The 24,200-nt window shown below is 42.5% G+C and overlaps 1 protein-coding gene across 1 annotated transcript in view; it reads left to right on the top strand.

Moving 5' to 3' along the window:
• FNDC1 (fibronectin type III domain containing 1) overlaps window positions 1-24,200 on the top strand; it is a 74,607-nt gene that overhangs the window by 28,460 nt on the left and 21,947 nt on the right. Inside the window, exons 3-13 of the mRNA XM_030022748.1 lie at window positions 1,119-1,217; window positions 3,073-3,187; window positions 4,418-4,605; window positions 5,244-5,351; window positions 8,663-8,851; window positions 9,654-12,023; window positions 13,815-13,930; window positions 15,725-15,836; window positions 16,792-17,172; window positions 21,909-21,974; window positions 23,929-24,090. Of these exons, the coding sequence (XP_029878608.1) occupies window positions 1,119-1,217; window positions 3,073-3,187; window positions 4,418-4,605; window positions 5,244-5,351; window positions 8,663-8,851; window positions 9,654-12,023; window positions 13,815-13,930; window positions 15,725-15,836; window positions 16,792-17,172; window positions 21,909-21,974; window positions 23,929-24,090 (3,906 nt within the window). The remainder of the gene's footprint in view (window positions 1-1,118; window positions 1,218-3,072; window positions 3,188-4,417; window positions 4,606-5,243; window positions 5,352-8,662; window positions 8,852-9,653; window positions 12,024-13,814; window positions 13,931-15,724; window positions 15,837-16,791; window positions 17,173-21,908; window positions 21,975-23,928; window positions 24,091-24,200) is intronic.

The following is a 24,200-nucleotide window of genomic DNA, read 5'->3' as shown; positions in this document are numbered from 1 at the left end:
AAAGATTTCCCATCTAACCGTACCAATGGGGTTTGCAACAGTTTTATTTCCCCAGAGGCTGAGCATTTCCCTTTCCGCTATTTGTGTCACTTGCCTGTGTCGTGGCTGACCTGTCTCTGTCCTGCTGCCTGAGCTCCTCCTGCCCGAGCGGGCGCCAGGTCTGCACTCACCAGTCTTACTTTGCTCCTGTGCTGTTCAGGTGTGTTTGCTTGAGGTTAGGCTTCTTTCTTTCCAAATCTCTTCTGTAGGCTGGAAGCCTGTCCCACAGATAGTCTGGTCTTGCGTTACAAGACGGGTGATGACTCCAAAATCACACGTGGCTGCCAGAATTCCTGGCTTTGCAATGTAAATGTCTATTTCCACTTCTGCTTTGTGGGTTTTGTATTAAACACACATCTTGCTCTCCGTTTCTCCAAAGGGAGGGAACTCCTCATTCACCTTTATCAGTTATTCCCCCTTTTCCTAACAGGAATCTCGTACTTATTTCTCATCCCTTCTCTAGTATTCACTTTTTCATCTTTCTATGCACCGCTCGCAGAGGGGACACTCTGATGTGTGTGCTGAGGTGACAGGGTCAAGACACGTACGTGTGGGAGATGCTCTCCTGTTTTTTTGATGCCCAGCATGTACCACTGCTCTGCAGGTTGAGAGCCTGTCCAGGCAGTACAGAAGTCAGTGGAAATCTTGTCATGGACTTAGTGGGAGTTCAGTAAAGAACTTAATCTTGATGAGAAATACTGTGTAACATGGTTCGGAGCATCTACTTCTTGTTTTCATTACTTTTATACCATGTTTTTTTAAAGAGGAAGAACATGTTGTTTAAATAATCAAATTATCAGGAGAAGAAGTCAAGCATAGAATATAGGACTCTTGTAATGGTCTTTTCATGTTAATAATTTGCTTTCCTGCTTCTAAAATACTAACTTTACTGTTCTTACTGCATGCATATTGAACCCTCTGAAATAAATGCTGTGTCTCTAATTAAATTAACTTTCAAGTAAACTTCTCCTTTTGTATCTCAGAAAAGAGTAAAACAGAGTTCTGCCTGAAAAGACTAAAATTTTTTTTCAATGAAAAAGGTTTCAGGAAAGCCTCTGTTTTTTTCCCTGCATGTACAGCCTCTGAGTCAGTTCATGTGGTTTCGCTGCCATCAAGGAGCTCCCAAGGACGGAGCCAACCTGTCTATAGGTCATCTTTAACCAAAAGAAAAGTCACAGGTATGTTTCACTCACATCTGCTGTCAATTCATGGAGACAGTTGAATGCAATGAGATAGCTTTGTGACTTTTAGACTGCAAGTCTTTTGGTGCTGGAGCTGCTAGGTTTTTCTCTGTGCGTTAAAGAGCTTGACAGATGTCTCCGATTGCTCTTCTAATTCAAGCAGGATTAATAAAATGATACAACTCTGCAACATGGCTGGTTGGGTTTCTGTTTTGGGGGGGTTTGTTTTGTTTTTTTTTAATCTCTTCCTTTCTAGCTATTGGCAAATGTTATGCACTGCAATAACCACATGAGAAGATTTGATTAAATCAAAGCCAGGACCTCCACAACAGTATGCCTTCTCGTCAGATCTCCACTCCCTTTTCTGGAAGGGTCGATTTCCAGAAGCCTAAACCTGGTCAGCAAAAGTTTTCACTTTTTTTTGGAAAGAAGGCATTACATAATGCTGCCAAGGTTAAAAAGGATGAGCGAGATTCTGAGTCATCTCCATGCCAGCGCCGCTTCCTCACCCCTTCACATTGTGATAAGAGTGCTGTGGGGGTGGCCGTGTGTTTCGGATATTTTGATGGTGATGGAGAACACCTTTGTCAGAACTGAGAACCGTGGTGTATTGAAGTCCCTTCTCACACCTTTTCTGGGGAGGTGATGCCATCCACTTCTCATGCTCACTTTCTCTCTTCAGGTGCTCCCATTGCAAAACTTTGTGATAGGTCCCCTAAGGCGCTTGTGAGTATTAGGTGGGTCCTCTCAGCCACTTTTGTGTAGTAGCTGTTTGGCTTGGAAAATGTGGAATTGTCTGAGAACCTCTGCATTAAAAACCTTATTGGAAGAAGTGAAATACGCTTCCCTGCTGCCTGCCTTCTGTGTGGGCAGTGCTGGGTTTCGGGGTAACATGTCACCCACTGAAGAGAAGGGCAATCTTTCCCTGGACTTCCGTCATACATGAATAAGGTCCCTAGAGCATAAAATAGTACTCCAGAGTTTACTGGCCCCTTTCCTTTCCTGAGACATCAATATTTTTTCCGATGTTAATCTTCTGTAAAACTTGGGCTGGAAAGTTGCACCTGGTGCATTCTGTGCCTCCGGGAGACTTGGGAATGGTCGCTGTGACACTAATAGGAAAAGTAATAAATCTTTCATGGGATGGTAGGTAGACTAGAATGGAAAAACTCTGATGGACAGATAGAAAAAGGAGCCTCATCAAAATTAAAAACCTCAAAAAAATCAAATTAGTTTCACTTAATTTTAAAGTTTTGTAAATTATCTGCAAAAGATATTCTGATATGTCAAACCAGCCTGCTTCAATGATTTTTTTTTCTTTCAATGTTTTTTTTGTTTTTGCCTTATATACCATAAAAATGAAAAGCTGAATTCAAACAACCTGTTTGAAGCACTCAAAAATGTAAAATATGCAGGAATTCTCCCTTGTGAAGAATTTTTGACAGTCCCTGGTTTTATTGTCCTTCAAAATGAAACAAAATTTTAAAATCTCAAAGTTTTTCATAAGGCAAAATTTCTGCTCTCCAGGCAGCTGTAGCAGTGAGTTTGCCAGAGACTATGAATGTCAGTATGTTAATAAGACATTTGCTGTAAGTAACAGTTTGGGGACTGATAGAATATTGAAGGACTGCAGAATATATTAGTACTCTGGTCTTGTAAGCAGACAACTAACAGAAGAAATGATGTTTCCATCGGTTACCATCAGTAATCAATATACTTGGTTTTCCACTACCGCTGTATTTGTTATTCATCTGTGCTGTGTGCATATTATAACATCAGTTGAAGACAGTTACTGTTTTTTATGAGAACTCCGATGTTGTTATTGATATGCTATTTTGTTTTGCTATTTCAGAGGAGGAAGAGGTGGAGGTGGCACAAGACATAACTGTTCGAGTTATGTCCTCTCAGTCTGTGCTCGTTGCTTGGACAGACCCACTGTATGAAAAACAGAAGGTTGCAGCAAATAGGTAGTTAGCCCTGTTTTTTCTGAATGCATACTGAAGGCGAACTGCTGCCAACGTACTACTGATTGCTTTTGCATTTATTTAATTACAGTTGGTATGAGACTAATTTAGCTTAGGGCATAGGATTTTGCATATCCCTACCTGTGACAGTGGCTGGTAGGGGATGCTTCAGAGAAGCTGTTAGAAACTCGACGTGGGTGGATGTGGGATGACGTACCTTCCTTGCCTCCCTGCGCCCTGGTCTCTAGTATTTAGAGGTCTAAGATGCTGGACTACAGGGGTTTCGATCCCTTCTGAAATGTTGTCAGCACCAGCTGGGGATATTTTACTATTCAAATACAGGTATATCACCACGGTCAGCAAATCCCCATGTGTTCATGGGAAAAGAAGGGGTGGGGGACAGGGCATAGCCCACAGAGGCGAGTTGTTGAGTTGGATTGTCAGAACAGACTACAGCTTCGAGACAACCATATGGCGCGTGAAGGAAGCATTTCTGCAATGGGAAAGATGCCTGTCAGTGCCCCCTGCACCTGCTGACCCCCCAGAATCCCCGTGCAGCTGAGGCTGAGCAGGTCGGGGGCTCCTGTGAGCGGGAGAGCTTGTCTCGCAGCAGCATGCCGCAGCAGTTGGAGACCAAAATAAACAGAGAAACGGGCTGGAAACTGCCAAAGGTCTGAAAGCACCGGATTGTGTTGCTCAGCCTGGGTACACCAAAGGGCTGTGCAACCTGGTGCTGAAACACCCCGAGGGGCACAGCAGGAGAAGTGGTAGTTTTAAATGTTCCCAGTTTCCTTGTGGAAGCGGTTATCTGGGCAGACACGTGGGAACCGAGCTGCTGGCGCTGCTTTGGAGCGAGGGCCTCCCAGCTGTCTGGCCATGCTCATGGCCATGGGGCAGTGAGATGGTGGTGTGAAGCCCCCCGGGACGCCTGGCTTGGTTCGGAAAGCCCTGCAGCTCCCCCCCCGCGGCAGGAGGTGTTCTGAGTAAGAGGCTGGAAAGAGCGGTTCATCCCTTGGGGTGAAAGCAATCAGGCTCTGTTAGAGGAATGCACAAATGTTTGCTCAGATGCTGGCTCTTGGTGGTCGTGGTGGTACTTTGTTGTTTGCATTTTGGTAGGTTCCCCGGTAAGCTGCAGCAGGCTAGCTGAGGGGAAAGCAGACCCATCCCTCTCCAGTTCTGCTAATGTTAGGTTTCAGCATGCGAATTTTTATTTTCGTGTGTTTCTGATCCCAGGCAATACAGTGTTCGCTATCGGGAAAAGGGGGAATCGGCAAGGTGGGATTACAAGCAGGTGTCCAACCGACGGGTGCTGGTGGAGAATCTGGTGCCGGACACCATGTATGAGTTTGCCGTCCAAATCTTGGAGGGAGAAAAGGAAGGCAAATGGAGCGTGTCTGTTTACCAACGGACCCCAGAGGCGGGTATGTATACAAAGGTCCTTGGGATAACACAAGTCTTAGGGTCTGAGCTGTGAAATTGGCCTGACTTGAGGGAAAGCCAGAATAAGTGGTTGGAGACATGGGAAAAGCCTCGGTGCTGCTGCCTGCATCCCTGCAGCAGTGCCCTGGAGAGCACAGCGGGGCTGCTCTTGCGGTGCGACGAGAACCGGGAGAGATGGTTTGGGTATTTCTGGGGGCCGGGTCGGCACCTTGGACCCCTGCAGCTGTGTGTGCCCCTTCCTTTGGGAGGAGCAGCCCGGCTGCTGTCCCCCTCTGTGGGCAGCAAATTTAAATCCTGCCTCCAGCACGGAGAAGCTGTAGGGCCCCTTTGGTATAGGGAAGTGGTCCGTGACAACTGAATTACCACATCGTTCCAGCTAAGCCACAGTAGAGTCTTGTATGGACAGCCCGTTCCTAAAAGTATGGAATAAAATTTCACCGCAAGAGTCTGATAGAGAGATGTAATACAGGCACACATGGACCTGAGCCATGTGTGGTCTTCACAGTTATCTTTGAAATGGCCGTATAGGAATTTCTGCTATGAGAAGAAGGAGCAAAAGGTGTATGCTGTGTAGGTCAACTTTTTTTACTTGCCTCTTCTGCGTATGGCTGTTTCACAGCTCCTGCCAGCGCACCTGAAAATTTGGATGTTTGGCCACTAAAGGGGAAACCAACCTCTGTAGCAGCATCCTGGGATGCTCTCCCAGAGAGTGAAGGAAAAGTCAAAGGTAAGTCATCACTGTTGGTTTTTAACCCCATCAAGGAGCTGGTCTTCTCAAAGCCAGACTGCCACTCCGCAGCAAGCTGGAACCGCTGACTGTGCCAGGATTTTTTCACTTGTTAATGGCTTAAACCCGAGCAGGATTTTCTTGTTTCCAGCCCAGCATCTCCGCACTGCCGCTGGGAAGCCATTGTCACCGTGTGCCTGGGATGTCACAGAGCTTCCCAGGGTGTCATGTGTGCATGCTTACCTCTTCTTCCATTAATAAGCAGGTCGAAACGGAGCTCAAGAAGGAAGTTTCCCAAAGGATTTGTAACAGTTAGGTGAAGAAGGAAAAGTTGGGTAGTTGCCAAGAAAGTGAGTGGGTTTATGTTGTGGTTTATTTCTAGTTTATCGCGGAAGGAAAGCCTCAGCTTAAGAAGCAAGTGCAAATAGCGATTTCAATAGATATCACGCATAAGCCCTGTGTACTATAGTGTTATTGTACATGGTCATAAAGCTAATTTGTCAGTGGCTATTTATTTGCATAGGATTTAAAAAAAAAGCTTTCTGGGATTTCTTTTATCCTTTTTCCCTCTGAAAATGAACAGGCTGATTTTTTTGGGCCACTCCTGTTCTCCAGTGGTTGACAGGATTGAGTTACACAAGTTTCTGGAGGTGCCTTATCAGCACTGTAGCATCTCAGGATTTAAAAAACCTTTGGCCTGGAGGGAAGTGTACCATGTCTGCATACAAGACCTACTTTATGTGTTCTTCAGGGCAGTGGTGGAATTCCTTCCTCTTTGAAGTCAGTAGGAGTCTTGCCAGTTCCTTCAATGGAGCTGCAATTGTGTCCAAGAAATATTATTTCTTAAAGTAGGGTCATGCAGGGACATTATCTGAAATTTCAAATCTGCTCCTAATTTTGAGCAGTCTGTAGCCCTTTGTCCATTTTTGTTTGCTGATCTTTAGATGATTCATCCAAGGCAATCATTTTAAAGATACCTGATATTCAAGGGCTGAATGCTTATACGTGTCTAATATATAATTGTTTTTCTTGAGTATGAAGTATTACAGGAGAGGTCTTATTTTTAAACTAAATAAATGACAAAAATTATATTTATACTGGCTAAATGAAGTTACTGAATTAGCAGTTCATGGTCTTTTTGATAGCACACGGTAACCTGGAGTTTTTGTCTTTTGTCCTTTTGTTTTTCTACCCTGTCCTTTTATATATTTATACCACATATTAAAGTAGTGGGAGAAAATGTCCTCCAGTAACCATCTGAGAGTTACCAGAAGTTACACCAGTGCCTCTGCAATTAAAGCAACTCCTGTGTATCTTAAAACAAACAAAAAAAATCCAAAGCTTACTATGCCTTCTAATACATTGATTTTTTTTTCAACTGAGCATTAAATGCATTTGCATATAAAGTATTGATGATTTTTTTCTTTATTTTGATGACCCATGCATGGTTTATTTCTTAACACAATGAATATGGGCTCGTTTTCAGAAAAAAATTAAGTTTCCCATTTTTAAAGATGTTGTTGTGTTCTAGAGGTTTCCCACCATGGCACTGTGACTCCTCAAGTATTATTGTGTTTCTTTGTGTAGAGAGAGAAAACTGGCAGCCCTTGGAATTTATTTTCAAAACCCTGTTTTGGTCCAATACCCACGCCTCTTTCAGAGGATTGAAAAGAAAAGGAAGCCTGCACATGGCTGAGATCTTACCTGCAGTCCTTGGGAGTGTAATGGGAAGCCTCCTTTTCATGCCTACAATTATTGCTATAGGGGTGAAATTTCTCTCAATTCAGAAAGCTAATACAGAGCACAGGTACCACAGTAATCCTAAACTGAAAGATGAGAGCAGGGTGAGTTTCTGAAGTGGCAACAAGACCTTGCTTTGCTCTCTCTGGCCCTGGCTGTAGTTACGCACGCTGTGTCAGATTTTTATTTTGTTGGACAGGCATGCTATTGCTACCATTTGGCAATACGCAGTGCTGTTATTTCCTGGTAGAAGTATCTTTTCTGAATAAGAACTTCAATCACCAGGCATGAATTTTACCTACTGGCCTGTAGATTACAGCTAAAACCCCTCCTAAGCAAAGACTCAGCTGGAAACACTTATATTTGACTGCAGTAATATTGTTTCGAAGATTAAAGTGAGTGCTTTGGTGTTTTCATGGGGATGCCCCTCAGGCTGCAGCACTGCTGAGGAATGAGTATATGGCTTTTGGAGCTGGTAGAGTTTCACCACAGTGGACTAGCAGAGCTGCTTTTGCATGACTAGGGTCTTAAAGTACAGTGCAATTATAGCTGTGTCAAGGCTGTGTTGGAAATGTAGGATAAGTAAGTAATTAATAGTAATGAATAATGTCACCTGATTTTAATGATGATGTCTTGAGCAATAATTATGTGAATATACCATTTTGTTCTTCTTCCAAATAATTTCTGTAAAAAAGGAAAATTTTTAAAGGTTCTTATTTGCTGTGGACATAGCTACAGTCAGCAATGCAATTGTGTGTTGTCTACCATTGTGAGCAAGTTATGTTTTGGAAGAATATTCTCTGGATCATGTGTTGTTGATTGCAAATATCTTGGTAGCGAATTAGTAAGCTCAAAATTCTCTTTCTCTTGGGAAGTCTAAAATCTGCTCATGGTTCATCAGCCGTAACAACACAGGTATTCTGATCATAGTGATCCCCACTACCTAGCATTTGCACAGTCTTTCAGACTAGATTTCCAGAAATAGTAGGACAGTGTGTATTTTCCTGGCAATGTTCATACATGTTTTCTGCCTCCAGTGCATTTTCTCTTTGTAGGTTTCCTCTGTTATTTCTGATTTAGGGCAGTTGATTTTTTTCAGAGGACTCATTTTTTTCCCTTTATTAGTTGGTGTCCAGAAACAAAAAAAGGTCTCCTGGTGCAGCACACCAAACCACGCAGTAGTTGGTGCTGTAACTTTCTCATGGACCCCACACCTTCTCTGGAAGTGCGCACGGCTGTCGTCTGGCTCCTCTTGGTGACACTTCACTCTGATGGGCATTGTTGCTTATGTATTTTTACAAAGGTATAGCTAACATATTCTGTCTCAGTCATTAGGTCATTGATGTGATTTGGTTTTGTCTGTTAAGATGGACAAATGTTCAACTTACCTACATATATATGTATATCTCTCTCTCTCATGTCTTTATAATCCAGCTGTTGACTCGGCGTGCATTGCTAGTGTATTAATTTTAGTAATGCACGTTCTAATTCATCCTACCCATACAGTCTGTCCGCTGGAAACAGGACTGTTTTCAGTTTCCTCCTTCCAACCGTCTGCCAAATCATTTCAGAATACATTCTTTCATACGCCCCGGCTCTCAAGCCATTTGGAGCAAAGTCCATCACCTACTCTGGAGCTACAACATCAGCCATAATAGATGGTCTGCAGGCCGGGGAGCGCTATATTTTCAAAATTCGTGCAGCAAACAGGAAGGGACCAGGTCCTCAGTCTAAAGCCTTCAGTGTCGCCATCCCAGCAGGTGAGCACCAGGCTATGCACTGATTGCATAGTCAGCCCATTCTTGCCTTGGTCCCAGTTATGTTAATTCTTACTGACTTAGCTTCCTCTGTATTCCATCTAACCCATGGGATTTTACTTCCTTAATACTGTTTCTATAAGCTCTTTTCATCACTATATTGTCCGAAGAGATGCTTGTAGGTAAGTGTTGGTCACTCTGCAGCATGTAAAAGGTCATTTTATGGACATTTTAACATCTTAAATAAATGCATACCATACTCTATTTCCTGCATGAAAACACTATGTGCTTTCGTTATCCAAAGGCCAAAGAGTGTAATGCTTTGGGTCTTTCTTTGGTTGTGCTATTCCGGACAACTCCCGCTCTTGAAAGTCACTTAGAGTGGCTTACTCAGATACTACACCCTGCATTTGCTTCTTGCCAAAAAGATGCTGTTGTGGGGACAGAAGATCTGCTGAGTTAACTAAAAATGTGGGCCACAGCCCCAGATGGCAGCACCATACCATCAACATGACTAAGCTCTGCTGAGAATTTGGTGCCACTGATAGGATGTTGCAGTCCCTGCTTTTAGATATTTGATTTTAATTGCTCTAAGTTTTACCCAAGCTACAATAATTCCACACAGGTACCTTCCTACAAACCAAAACTTACTCAGCTGGACCGCACAGGCTGGTTAATACAATAGTAATTATTGTCTCATATTCTCATAACTTGTTTTGTTCTTGCTACCTGGCTGGTTTCTTCTCTTGGTCATTTTTTTGTGCTGCTTCTATTGTTGTGAATAAACACTTTTTTTTCCCCCCAGCTGCTCATGAGGATTCAGCTGGTCAGCAACAAACAAATATTGAAGATAATTCAGAGGCTAAAAAACCTGGGAATGCTGGCTCATCTCCTTCTCAAACTCCTTCTGTTTCTTCAAAAGTCCAGCCATCGCTTTCCTCTAAGCAGTCGTCTGTTCGTTCACCTAATGTTAGTGATAAAAAGAGTCTTCTTTCTGAATATAAGAATAAAATCTTGACTCGAGGGGTCCTAAGTAAATCTCAGTTACCTTCTAGAAAGACAGGAGAGCTGAAGCCTGATCTCCAATCCACTGAGGTGACAGATGATCAAGATTCTTCCCAAGAAGCTCCAACAACGCCACCAAAAGCCCAGGATCAGAGGAAGAATGTTAGACCTGTACCCCTTAGTCGGCCAGTCCACCCTGTCCTTGCCTCAGGGAGGACCTCTGTTCGAACCCATACATCAGATGTGTTACGGCAGACGAGCACAGAGAAACATGAGCCACCAGCACTGTTACCATCATCAGTACAACACTCTTCTGCCTTGTCTGTTCCTAAATACACAGATAATGAAACAAAGCAACTGAGGCAAAGCAACACTAATGTGCCTTCTAAAACCTCTTCCCATCCTCTGCCTGCCAAAAATAATGATCTTGTGGGTAATGTGGAAGGAAAGCCAGATCCCATGCTGGTGAAAGTGTCTTCTAAAACTTCAGAGCCTAGTCGCCTGGCTTCACCATCAAATCAGCAGTCTGCTATCTCTCATGAGGTTGTCCCAAGCCATCCCAGTAGGTCTGGCTCTCTAGGTCATTCACATCAACCCTCTTTCAAATCAGCAGATTCCCATGCTCGTGGTAGCCATAATGAGTTTGACAGTGAAGAAGCAGAGGACAGAGCAGGACAGCCCAGTTCTAGATCACAGCAGACAAGGCTTCCCTCAGGCTCTAGTTCTCGCACATGGAAGGATTCAAAATTAGCTGCGGTGGCAGTCTCATCGAGGTCTGCTGTTTCTGGTCACACGTCACCTCACTCTCGCCCCTCCACCAGTACCAAATCTGATGGAAAGGATGTTGATAAGAATTATAGGGAGGACTCACAAGATACAAACCCCTTATTTCCTTCTCTACCGTCTTCCAGGCAGTCTTCTTCAGCAGTCTATTCCAAGAGAAGAAATTCTCAGGTCAATTCTGATTCTCACCTCAGAGAGACACACAGTGAAAAGTCACCCCACTCTGACTCAGAAGAACAACAAAGTCGAGTAGCTGCCCCAGAAAAGCATTCTCTTTTGAAGTCTTCTCTTTCCAAACGTAAGCCTGAAGAGCAGGACAGCCGAGAGGTAAAAGAAGTGCTTGCTCGATCAAAACCAAGTGTATCTTTGCCTAAAAAGACGTTCCCCTCTCATCTTCCATTGGAGAAGACCTCCCACTCAGAGCCTCCACAGAGGGCACAAACCAGTCCTTCCTTACTGCATTCAAGGGGCCGGCGCCTCCCATCTCCCATCTCATCCCAGAGTAATGAAGAATTGCAGGAAGATGATGATGAGGATGTAACGGAAGGCAGTGATGGAGCAAGTAGCCGCTCTGTGTTTCCTAAAGAGGTGTCCTCTTCTAGGGGATTACCTGCATCTTTCTCTCAGGGAGGCTCAAATCCATCTCTATCAAAGCAACAGCAGCCAGGTTCTCAGGTACCTTCCAACAAACCAAAACTTACTCAGCCAGACTCCAGTTCTGCCAGTGATACAGGAAAAGACAACCAGTATAATCCAAGGTTGTCATCCACTTCTTTGAGACAGGCTCGTCCTTCATTACCTACTCGCTCAAGGGTTGGTACAAGAACAGTGTCCCAAACAGAGAAAAAATTTGGCTTGTTGCCCTCAAAAATGTCCAAAGCTGAAGATCCTCGAAAAGTTCCTTCCTCCTTTTCATCTAAATCTCGTCAGTCAGTTTCTAATGAAGAGGACGATTATTACAGTGAATATGATCAGAAAGAAGTGGAACAGAAACCCACATCTTTGGCAGCAAAATGGTCCCCTTCTGTTTCTAGAGGTAACAAAAACGCATACGATGACACTACTAGCAATAAAAGGAAATCCATGGACACTCTTCTACCTCACAAAGTAAGCTCTGAAGAGGAAGAGAAGGAAGAAACTCCAGTATTAAAAATATCTTCTCCCGAATCACCAGGAAGCTCTGCCATAGCATCACGGATTACTCAGTTCTCTAACAAGCATACTCCATCTAAACCGAGCTTTGTCTGGCCACATTCTTCTGCATCTACCACCACACACACTGTTTCTCCAACAGTTTCTTCTACTTTGTCCCCTCGCCAGCGGCTGTTGAACTCCAGGCTACGGAGCCCTTCCCAACGGCAATTTGTTAGACCTCCTTATAGACAAGGTATCTTGTCTTTGTTGTAGTAATGCCACTGAATTGTGTTTTTCCTAAGATCAGCAGTTAGATGAAAAGTCTTCCATCAGAATGAAGGTTCAGTTATTTAGTATAATGTATTACTTTTTATTTTGGTGGTTCTCAGGGAGCCCGGTTCTTGAGGACATTGCCTAATCAATGTAATGTGGTGCCCCAGGCCTTTGCTCCTGTGGTCTGGTCGGCACAGGATCCCATGAGGAGATGACAGTTAGGTACTAAATTGGAAGAAGGGCTATGTTCTTTATTGAGCAATGACTTCACTGAATGCTCACTGAAAGCACATTTGTACTCAGAATATGACAGCCTCTCAGGTAGATTGCTCTTCATCGTATGGATAACTAAAAGGCTTTTGTAGGTTATATAGTGCTACCTTGCCCACACCTAGGCAAAAAGATGTTTCCTCATGCTGTCCTGGCATTCTATGTTTTCTTTAATTAATTTTTAAGCCACTTTCCTCTTTTTTTCTAAGTGACAGCTCAGGGTTGCACATTCCTCTTGAGTACTGCTCACATCACAGTCAGGCCCTCTAATACCTTTATGGCTGTGACTTACCCCAAATGTTAGAGGCTTGCTTTCTGGCAGAATATCTGCTGACCCTGGGTAGTGGAACAGAGGGTCCACTACACGTCAAGATGTGTCACCTATCGATTCCCCACATTACCTATGGAGAATCCCAGACAGTCTTGGTGACTTTGCTAGGTAGAAATATTTTTTCTCCTTCCAATGCATGGACATCCAAAATAGTACTGAGTGACCTGAGTGTTTTAGTAAATACCTTCCGTGCTATATGTAGTTAATAATGTTTTTTTCAATGCAGCCTCAGTGTTATACAGTGAGGACCATGCAGCTGGGCTATTGTATTTGCTATGCTTTAGTCAGGCTCAGTGTTGTGTAGAGGTCCACCAGCTTGCAGAGCTTTAAGATGGGAGTGGGCCTTAAATAATACCATGGAGGATGAGATGCATAGCATGAAAGAATGATAGATTTCTCTATGGAGGTTGTATACCAGCTTACTGCTAGCCATGCAATTGGGAAGTTAATAGCCGAGGAATGTTCAGTTAATATATATGGTTTTTTTTTTTTTCTTCAGTTAATATATGTATGTATTTTCATATATATTTTTCTGGAGGCAAGTGTCTGAGCTGGGATGTGAAATTTGCTGCCCTCTCTGAGCTGGACGGCCCGCAGCTCAGTGCCACCGCTTTTCCACTTCTGAGCTGAGTGTGCCTCTGTATAGCACTGTTTTTTCAGCTAGAGAAGGAAAGTCCTTCCTTTTACAGGTTAAAAAAGAAATAATGGTAATTCTCATCCTCTCTCCCTTCAGTTCGTCGCTACAGCTTTGTATAAGGGTAGGATTGAACAAGTGGTTGTGTTTAACAAGGGTTTCTTTCCTAACCCCACTGCTCAAGTGTTTACGAAGATCACAAACATTTTAATGGCTGTATTGCCATCTAGAAATGTTGCCCTGCTTTCTTAAAAAACCAAGAAGGAATAAAGAGACCTAATAAACATGGTAGAAACAAACCATGAGTGTTTAACCTCTTCAGAAGAAACCATTTCAGTTGCTTGTGTCAGCTGCGGGGATCTGACAGTGTCACAACAGTTGCTCCAAGCAGAAATGAAATGCCTGGTTTGCCAAGTGTGGTGAGGGCTCTCTCTGCTCTCGTTTATGTCCAGAAAATGCATTTGTTTGCATTCGAAAATGTGCTTTGTAGGCTGAACAGCTTTCTTCAGAATAGTGTGTTTTCTTCTGTGTTTCAGGTTACAATGGCAGACCTAATCTTACAACGAAAAATGGAAATGGAAAAATAATACCTGGTAATAATGGAAAACCAAGTGGACAGAGAGTAATCAATGGCCCTCAAGGAACAAAGTGGGTAGGGTGACTTTCTCTCCAAATTCAAGATGCTTTGGCCTTTTATTGTACTTATATTTTCATTAAGAAAAGAAAGGAGAACAGTGCCCTCAGTCAATGAAGCTGTAAAATGAGGTTATACTTGGTGATCTAGTTTCCACTGTTCCATTAAAATCTAATGACAAATTCTGCATTTCATTATTTGAACATTTTAAATGTCTGATTTAAAGCTTGATGGCTTCAATTTTCAACTATAGCATTGCTCCCATAAATTTAGTGAAACATTTTTTCCTCAAAGTCAGTGGGACTTACGCTCCCCAGTGACTCAGGGCTTGTCTGCTGTGCAGTGTGAGTGGGGACTGCCCGGGATAGCTGCTGTGAAAGACGTGTTCAGCAATGCTTCTCCCAGACTCATACTCCAAGGAGAAGCTCATGAGCAAGAGTATCGAAATGTAAAGTTACTCCCTAAGTGTCACTGCTTTAAATGCACATACGTAGGTATCTGTAAGCATTTTGCTGTTCGTACAGACATGTTTCCAGTGGTATTTTCAGAAAAGTTTAGATGCCATTGATAGGCAAGCCCCACTAGGTGCCTACATGCCCAGACCTTGTCTTAAAATCCTTTCCAGTGAGTTTATAACCAACCAGCACAAGGAAGGAACTGGTGTTTCCTGTGTGTTTGCCCAAATGCTGAGCAGTAGGAGACTATGACCAGCCTCCCTGGCATCAGTAATGCTGCTCACACACAGTATGACACATAAAGACATTTATTTTATGGCCACTTCAATCTTAGATTTGCATTAGAGGAGTATAAAAAGGTGCATCAATTGTGTCGCATTCAAGGGAAGCATCTTGAAAAGCATGCCCAAAGCCCTTTGAATAGACTTCAGAAAGTGGGCTAGAAAGGTCCTTGGGAGGCCTTGGGGCATCTCTCTCTACCCCACGACAGGAGGGCATTGCTGCAAGCAGGACGAACACCTTGTAAAGGTGACACAAGAGGATCTGTGTCAACATCTGGGGCCTGGAGGGCTCCAGAGACTGATCTCATGATCTACTGTCCCTCCTGCTACAGTCTTTTCCCCAGCACCAAATGTAAGTCTGTCTTGCCAACCTGGAACCGCTGCTCACGTCCTCCTCCCAGTTTCCTCCCAGCACTTAACACCTTTTGCATTTTTGTGTTCTGTGGCTCAGTGTCTGTTACCTCAGGTTAAAGCAGCATACAATTCAGCTATTTTGGGTTGAAATAGCAACAAGGACTGGATTTTAACTGCAGTTACCTCTTGAATTCAATCTAAGCTCTCAGACAGATTTGTTTTATGAGACAGAGGCTTTTCTTCAGTCTCCTACACCAATTAAAATCTTAGCTACTTTGTTTTCACTGCCGTTTCAACCTAAATTAACTAGTTTAATTTTTCCTTTTTTTTTTTTTTTTAATTTGTAGACATACTTTTAAATCCTCTCTTCAAAAGGGCTCAGGGTCATACTGAAATCAGTATTACAGGAATCCACCTTAGAAGTTGCACAACCCAAGAAAATCAAGGGAGTCGCTCCTTTGCACAAGAGAGCTACAGTAGGCAATACACATATGGTTGTTGTGCAACTCTGGAGCCCAGCTCATGGGGATTTGCTTTCTTCAGTAGTGATTTTTCAGTGATTATTATACAATTAGTGACTTGCTTTTAAAAGTCTGTGGGTGTTGTAGCTATCCCTGAACATCAGGCTTAGCATGTGAATTTCCCCAGGATTCCTGTTGCTGTGAAATTTCATTTCATCTCCTCTTGTGTTAGCTAAACTTGAGTCCATCTATTGCTTTTAGATTGTAGATCTTGACCGAGGGCTAGTGTTAAATGTTGAAGGAAAATACCTCCAAGATTCCCAAGGCAACCCTCTCCGAGTGAAATTAGGAGGGGATGGACGTACAATTGTTGGTAAGTGACAGCTTCCTTCTTACAGAAAAAAATCTACAGTTTTTGTGCACATGGTGTATGAGTCTTTGAGCTGTAGAAAGCTTCAGGCATCCCCAGGTCCCATGCAAACCATTTGAACTTGCTTGTACCTCAGGTCTCCATCAGGAAGTCAGCACATTGCAGGACCTGGGGAGGCTTTGGGGCATCCTGTGGGGCTCCAGAGGACGAGGCAGCAAGAATCACCCAAGTCCATGTCACCTGTACGAGCATTAGAAGGGACTGCAGAACTGAGCCAGAATAAGGATCGATGCTTGTTTATATCTTTGTATATGTAGAAATAATTATTCCCTACCACTAGCACTGTACCAGTCATATCTATGTGATTATTTTATTTTTTCTTCTGAAACTGACCACAAATAGTAAAAATCCACCTGTGTGTGATCTGTGAAAACACTGCTGTTTGCGTATCAGTCCACCTGTATAGATCTCTTGAATGCAAATTCAGTGCCTGCTGTTAAACTGGTTACCATGAATATTTGCAGTATCCAGAATTTGGCACAAAAGTTTATCTGCAGTGACAGCATCTCACCAGCTCATCCCAGTTTTTCCTTGCACATGTTTGACATTAGGGAGCAGAATATGGATTCATCATACCTTTCATCAACAGTTACGAGACTGACTTAGATTAAATGCAGACACTGTCTGCGCATTGTGATTCTGAAGTGAAACCTCAGCTGATAATCCAAACAGCTGATAAAAGTGAACACCATTGTGCTTTATCTGAGGTTCTTCTGAACCATTTTCCAGCTTCCTTAGCCATGGCTCTTTCCTAGATAACAACCTTCCTTGTCAGCTTACTTACAGGAGGCTGTAATCACACTGTCAGTGCTTGTGCTGTCTACTGTTAATAAATACCATGATACAAGCCTGAAATGGATTAATGGTGAGAGTTTTTGGTTTTATTCTTCTCTCCTAGATGAAAAGGGTGCCCCAATGGTGAGTCCTGATGGATTACCTTTGTTTGGACATGGCAGATTTAGTAAACCTGTAGCAAGTGCACAGGATAAACCAATAATAAGCCTTGGAGGGAAACCTCTGATTGGTCTTGAAATGATTAAGAAAACAACCACTCCTTCAACTACTACTACAACAATACCCCCAACAACTACCACAACAACTACTACAACCACTACAACAACTGTTGCTACAACTACCACCACCACTCCTGAACCAACCACCACTGTACCACCCACTGAGAAACCACCCCCAACCTGTCCTCCAGGCACCTATGGACAGTACGATGACGAGGGCAACTTGCTGTTGGGGTTCGATGGCCTGCCAGAGTGCAACGCAGAAGGTAACTTCCTTTTGTGCTGTTTGAACTTTTTTGGTTGTGCTGTTTGTACAACACAGTTACGCAAATGTAAAGTGGGAAAGAATCTGCCTCTGAAGATTTTGGTCTGTGTGATAAGGTAGGAGCTGAGATTAGAGCAGCTAAAGAAAAGAAGGGTTTGGGCGTTAAAGAGTTTTTCACTGGAAAATGCCAGCTTTCCCCAAAGCTGAAGTTTTTCTTGGAAATATGTTGATTTTAGCAAAATTCTTGTGCTGAATCCAGCCTTGTCACATATATTCACACACGTGAGCACAAGTATAGGCAGCAGTTTTGTGGTTAAAGCACTCGCATATAAAGAAGTCCTCACTCCACTTCAGGCCAGGGAAGGACCTGAAGGCCATATACATTTTGTCTATTTTGTGTTCATTTCTTACAATAAATTCTGAAAAGTCTCTCTTTTGAGCCATGGTGGAACCAGCTTTTGCAAAATTGGACTTTGTTCTCTTGCCAGCCCTTGGAGATAGAGATTGTCTAGCAGGAACGTAGCACAGCACGGATGAAGCTGGGGAAAGACAGCCCTGGCTCTGCACAATAAGACAGAGAGTTGTACACTAATTTCTTTCTCATCTGAAAATATAAAACAGTGTTGGTGCATGTCATTATTTCCCTGTTGCAGTCATACAAGCTTAGGATGTGGTGCCAAACTGAAATCCAAAGTAAATGAATATAAATGCACTAGAGTCCTTGGGCGTTGAGCCTGTTCCTACCATACTTTACCCTTTCATCCCCTGAATGTTGCATTGCAAACCAGTTAGCTGCTTACTTTGCAAAACCAGATCAGGGAGCACCATGGTAGTCGTTATCTTTTCCATTTGTAGGTAATCCCCAACTCAGCCTAAAAATGGGCAGTAGCAGCATGGCCATAACCTAAACAACAGGTTGGCAGTCCGACATCTGCCAACTGCAGTAGCCAGTTTTAATGGGTAATGAAACACCCTTTCCTTTCCCCCATACACATGTATCTCTGAAGCCAAAGTAGATTTACAAGTAGGTCATGTAACCATGGCCTAGGAAGCTGAACTATCGCTTTGAAGAGTGCAGAGATATGGAAAGATGTGGCTTCAGCAACTCACATTGAGTCTAAGGATGGCATCTTTGGAAAGGATCTCAGAAGCAGAAGACTGAAAATTCCCTTGCCAGCTACCCTGGGTAAGTAATGAGTCAGAGATGTTAGTGCCTTATACAGGTGTGATTACAATGATTTATAGTGTTAATATTTATCTAACAATTAGCCCCATGTTTGACAGTGTATTTATAGAAGTGTGCGTGCATATGTACATATGCATGGATGTGTACACACACAAACATATGTATATAAAAATGACCATCATCATTAATTATTTCTTTGAAGATTTTTGATTTTCCCTTTGGTGCTTTCATTGCTCTTAATTGTATTTACAAAAGTATTACAAATATTGTTATATATGGTCACCCTGGTATTTTCAAAGTTGCTTAAAGGGGACCATGATTTTTGATAGAGTTAAAGTCCCTCCCACTCCCACCAGTTCCTTTTGCTTACATTAAATGTTGCTTATATACTGTAATGCTTCCTCTCTTTGGCCTGTGCTATTTGAGACCTGAAGGACCTCTTCTGAGAATACATATTACAAGAACAGTAAGAGTTCATGAAATATGTCTGGGGTTAATCTGAGCGTGGGCTCCAGAAGCTGAACAACAAAAAGCTTTGCAGTATTATTTTTAGAAGAGTTGTGGGCTGGGGAATTTTCATGTGATTTTATGAATATTTAAAAACATTCTGCTTGGGTTTTTTGCTTTCTACCAGATGGGCTTGCTGAATGCTTGAACTTTGTTAGAGGCATGAATGAAAACTAGATTTTTACACAGGCTGCATGTTCAATGGGAATGGCCCTTAAGTCACTCCTAAACTGTCTGGCATTTCAACAGTATGTCTGCAAATGCGTCACAGTGGGAGACTGAAAGGACAAGATGGTGCTGGATTTCTACTTCTTACCTGCTATATAGCTTGAGCAATATTAGTCCCTACCTGGCAATTATGAAAGTTTCTCTGAAGAGTAATTATTAGGATTTTCTTGATCTTCTCTTTTTTTTTTTTTGCATCCTGGTGACCTGCCTCAACAGTTGACAAACACAGCAAAACAACCTGCCTGTTCCACAGAGGAACTTGCTTGAAAAGAAAGCATCTTTGTGGTATTTATTTAATGATGGCTGTTTCTGTTTAACAAATGCAGTGTCTATTTCAAGAGGGATAAATAACTACTACTTGAGCTATCAAAACATTTAATGCAGTTTTCCCTTGACCATTTCCAAATCATATTTTTATGTTGTCTTTCCCTTTAATCTGAGTCTGGAAAATACGCCAGATCATTTAATGAAATATTTTTTCTGCCAAAGCTTGATATTTGTTGCTAAGTGCTTTACTCACAAACAGACGGGGGCTGCAAGCGCCAAAACCCACCGCCAAATGTTCTACTTAAGCTTTGGCAAATTTGCTTACTCTTACTCTCTGGCAGGATTTTTGCTCGACCCAGCAGAATTTATTGTCAACATTTCACTAGATTCAGCAGTCTTTAACTTTCAAGAAGGAGTTTGGCCACACAAGCGTGATTTGTCAGTGAAATCAGCTAAACTTTTTTCATTAATTCACAAGGAAAAAAAGGTGGAGTCTTAACTGCATGTTACATGTGATAAAATCAAGTGATGGTTGCACAGTCTGCTGTCCTTACAGATGCCAAAAGACTATGGCGAGCGGTCATAGCAAGTCTTAGCCTCATTTGGTACAGGCAGGGTTCACTGAAGAGCTGCAGTGAAGGGTGATGGAGCAAGCTGGAGAACTGCAGCTGGTGTACGTACAGAAGATTATAAGGTCTTTTGGGAAGTACCCCTATCATCACCATGCCACAGCTAATGCTAAAGAAGCACAGGCAGCGAAGTAGAAGAGACTGGACAAGTACAAAAATAGAAAATAAAATTTGTTTTTGCTGGATTGTACATAGGCCAAAGGCTGACTAGCTAATAGGTGTGAATGAGTTGAAATCTGCCCGTGAAGGACTTCAAATTTCTGCATATCTGAGCCTCTTGTTTACTTGGATGTAGTCAAAGGTAAGCGCATACATCATAGACGTTGGTTGATGCTGGCCAACTGTGGTAAGAAGATCTGCAAAATTCAGCAAAGGATCTACTTTGTCATTGATTACCTTCAGAGGAGTCAAGTGGCTTCCAAGTGGATGATGTCCTGAAGAATGGCTGCAGAAGTCTACCATGAGAAAATGTTAGATTTTGCTATATGAAAGTCTGACAAGAATTAACCCATTTCCTGTGTTTTCAAAGCTTATTTTAGCATTAAAATCCCTACTTTGTATTCAAAAGAAATTTATTGTAGAAGAAAAAAATCAGTCTTGTACAATAATTGTTGGTTCTAAATAAAAAAACCCCTTCAAAATGAAAAGGTATCATTCAGAGTATATTTGTGAACTATTGGACATTGGCAGTTGAAATTTTGCATTGTTTGTATTACTGGTTTAGTGAAAATAACGTTGTTGCTTTATATCAAATGTTACGGGAACATAGTTTTTGTGTAGTATCCTGAGGTCAAAGCTGTCTTTGTCTTGTCTTTGTTCACACACTGGCCTCTCCCCAGCCCCAGCATTTCACTGAAGACTTCTGATTGTACCTGCAGTGGGTTCCAGCACAATGCTTTTGCTTTGTTTGCATTGCTTTTCATGGCTAATCTGAGCTTTGTGTACTCTCTGGCTTCCCTGAATAACATGTGGAGAAATGCATTTCTCAGAGTGTGCAGGGAAGCCTCCAGGATTCACAAGATGAGGTACTTGATGGTTGATGTATCTGGTGCTGGATACATGACCTGCAGAGATATTGAGATAATATGTAGGGATAGGCATCTCAGAAGTCTGTGGGTGCATTTGCATTGGTGTTTGGGGTGGATCAGGAGAGTGGTTTTGATGTGCACCTCACAATCATCTCTTCTTGCTATGCTTTCGTTTGCATCGTGGAGCAATCTCGGTGTGCACAAACTGAATTCCTGTTGGATGACACTAGAGCAGAAGCAGTGCTTCAGGATGGACACGTATGTGCCCCAACCTGTAATGTGCATTCAGTCCACAGGATCAGACTAGAGTTAGTGCAAAGTAAAACCCTGGAAAATCCAGCACCAATTACTTCATTCTACAGATCCATTTCTTCTGGGCCACATTACTTGCTAGCATAGACATAGTCTGTAAATATCATGGCTCTGTGGGTTGTTTGATTTTTATTCCCCTGCAAAAATATTTGAAAAGAAGGTTTCAGTTTATCTGAATTTCTTGGTTGGTTTTTTCCATATAAATTTCTCACACTTGCTGCTCCTGAGACTATAAAATGTTGTCAAATCCTGACCTGAGCGTTACGTGGTTGCTGGCAGCCTACCTTTGTTCCAGAGCTGCTGCGGCCTGGGGCATTACTCTCGATTTTGAGTAGCAGCCCTGAACCCATTTTCCCCCATCAAAACTCCTGGCTACTGCAGTTAGCTACTCATCTGTTATTCTAAATATGCAGAGCGGACTGTCACTGTGTTATCTGGAAACCAGGCAATTATTTTATTTCTTTACAAGTCAACTGGCTAAAGATTTTTGTTTTAAACTTTATTCCAGAAGTATTTTACTGGGAAGGTAGGGATGAGACCATTGAATTCTTACAGCATTTTTTTCTTTCTCCTTCAATAGATACATTCTCAGGACTGGATTCAGATGTGACAGCAACTCCAGAGGCATATGTGATATATGATGATGGTACTGTTTAACTGTAAAAGTCTATTGCATGTGGCATGTTTGGGATTGGTTTTTTCCCTGTCTTCTTTCTTTGGAATTGGGTTCGAGGGGGCAGGTTGGTGAATGGGAGCTTAAGCAAGCAGTGGTGAGCTGGAAAAGCTTTCCAGAGTCCCATGTCACATGTGAAGAGCAAGGGTGCAAAGGCAACTGTTTCTGAACGTGAAAGTCCCTTTCTATTGGTCCTGCAATCTAACAGGAACCTATTGTGGAAATAAATAATGTTCAGGGCTTGGTCATACAGTCACCGCTTCAAGCCTAGATTTACTTTCTCTGGTACAACTTCTAACTCCAGCCCAGTCAAAGTCAATGAACTCTTCTAAAATAGAAAATCCAAATAATATCTGAGCCCTGCAAACTTGAAATACCTGAGTGAGTTTTTAGCACTCCACAGCACTGTGAATATATTTTTTTGTCTTTTTTTTTTTGATGTGTAGTCTGCATTTAGACTATAAGACATGCTCATACTGAATGAGATCACCTACATATAAAATAATTAATCTGCTGAATTCATGTGGAATTTAAATCAAAGAGATTTGAAATCAGATAAAAGGAGAAGAGGGAAAGATTTTTGCAGAGTTATATTCATGCCATCTTGATATTATAATCCAGGACACACAAAACTTAGCTGAAGAGGAAGCCTCAAGTCTCAGCATTTAATTATACGTTTGCATAGGGAATGCAAATCCTCAGTTACTGGAACTAGCATTCACTTTGCGCCATCAGTGACTTCTGATGTTCTGCTCCTTTTAATCCTCAGATTCCTGCTCCTACCCCCACATATTAAAGCGGATGAGTACAGACCTCTGTTAAACTCAAAGCTTTTTAGTAGGATTTATGGCTCTAGAATAATAAAAGTTTTTTTCCTGTGTGGATGCAGTGCTGGGATCTTAAGTCAAACCACAAACAACAGAAAAGCATTTGAAAAGAGAGTGCAGCAGCTGAGAGGAAGATATCATAGACGTGCTTTTTATTCTGATTACTTCATACTGAGGCCAACATTTAGAATGTGGAGAGGAGAGGATGAACTAAAAACCGCACAAGTCCTACATCCCGTGTTCCTTACATCCCCAAGAAAGCGGAGTATCTTCAGTGCACAGGTCTTCTGCCAGGTCTCCCTTTAGGTACAGGTCACCTGCAGAAAACAAATGCTTTAGCAGTTTAAGCAGAAAACACTCAAAGCCATGAGCCAAGTCCCACAGCCTGTATAAGGACACGGCAGGGATGCCAAATGCTTCTTTCCTTTCGTTTTGTGTGTCAATGTGGTAGCACAGTAGCTTTTCAAAGAGCACTGGATTTAACAGGACTGAATAATAAGGAGGACTGAATATCAGGAGATTCATGTGGGCCAGTTTGCCTTCCCTCATGGGCCTAACCGGACCACGAATGGCAAGTACAAGACTCCATGCCTCTTAAGTTGCAGGAAGGTTTAAGAGCAGTATGAACCAGCTCTAGCATTTTAGAATAATAACACAGAGTTTTCTTAAAAAGCCATTTTTTCACTCCCTTATCTCCTTCCTTTGGCACCTGAGGGCTGTGGCCAGGGATTCAATTACTGTGCTGTCTTCTCTTGGAGGTTGTGAGGGGAAGTGGCAGACAAAGTCCATTCAGGATATTGCTGTATGAATACATTAGTTTATTGTCATCCTTTTTACTTGCATGAGTGAGGTCTGAATCAGCAACACCACCAGTATTCTAAGGCAAAGACTGTGCTCGCTGTCTATCACTTTGGTAGAAACCCTTGCAAGGCTGAGGTGTGACCAGCCTTGACTTAGAGGCCCCTAAGGAGCGTGCAGCAGCTAGGGCAGGGTGCGTGGCACTCCTTTGGAACTGTGGCTGGTTACAGAAATGTTTCCCTTCTCATAATTAAGCCAAAATAACGAAGCAAGCTAACATTTTCATCTTGTTTCCTCTGAAGACTACGAGTTTTTTGAGAGCACTTTGCCACCAACCACCACCACGGTCACCACCACCACTGCTTCTACAACGACAGAATCGGAAGTTGTCTACCCGGAGACTAGTGTTGTTGGCACTGGCCCTGTGTCAGAATATGATATTGCTGGGAAGAAACGGTTCACTGGTAAGGATGTCCTTTGGTTTATGTAGCTTACTACTTATGCTGCAAAGAATTCTTCTTCTAGCAGGGTCAGCCCTTAGGCTGAGACCAACAGACTAGTGTGTGGTCCTTGT

This window comes from Aquila chrysaetos, chromosome 8, assembly GCF_900496995.4.
Source record: "Aquila chrysaetos chrysaetos chromosome 8, bAquChr1.4, whole genome shotgun sequence".
In the NCBI taxonomy this organism is placed as follows: Eukaryota; Metazoa; Chordata; class Aves; order Accipitriformes; family Accipitridae; genus Aquila; species Aquila chrysaetos.
The sequence above is the reverse complement of the archived record's forward strand: the minus strand, read 5'-3'. Positions and strand labels throughout refer to the sequence as shown.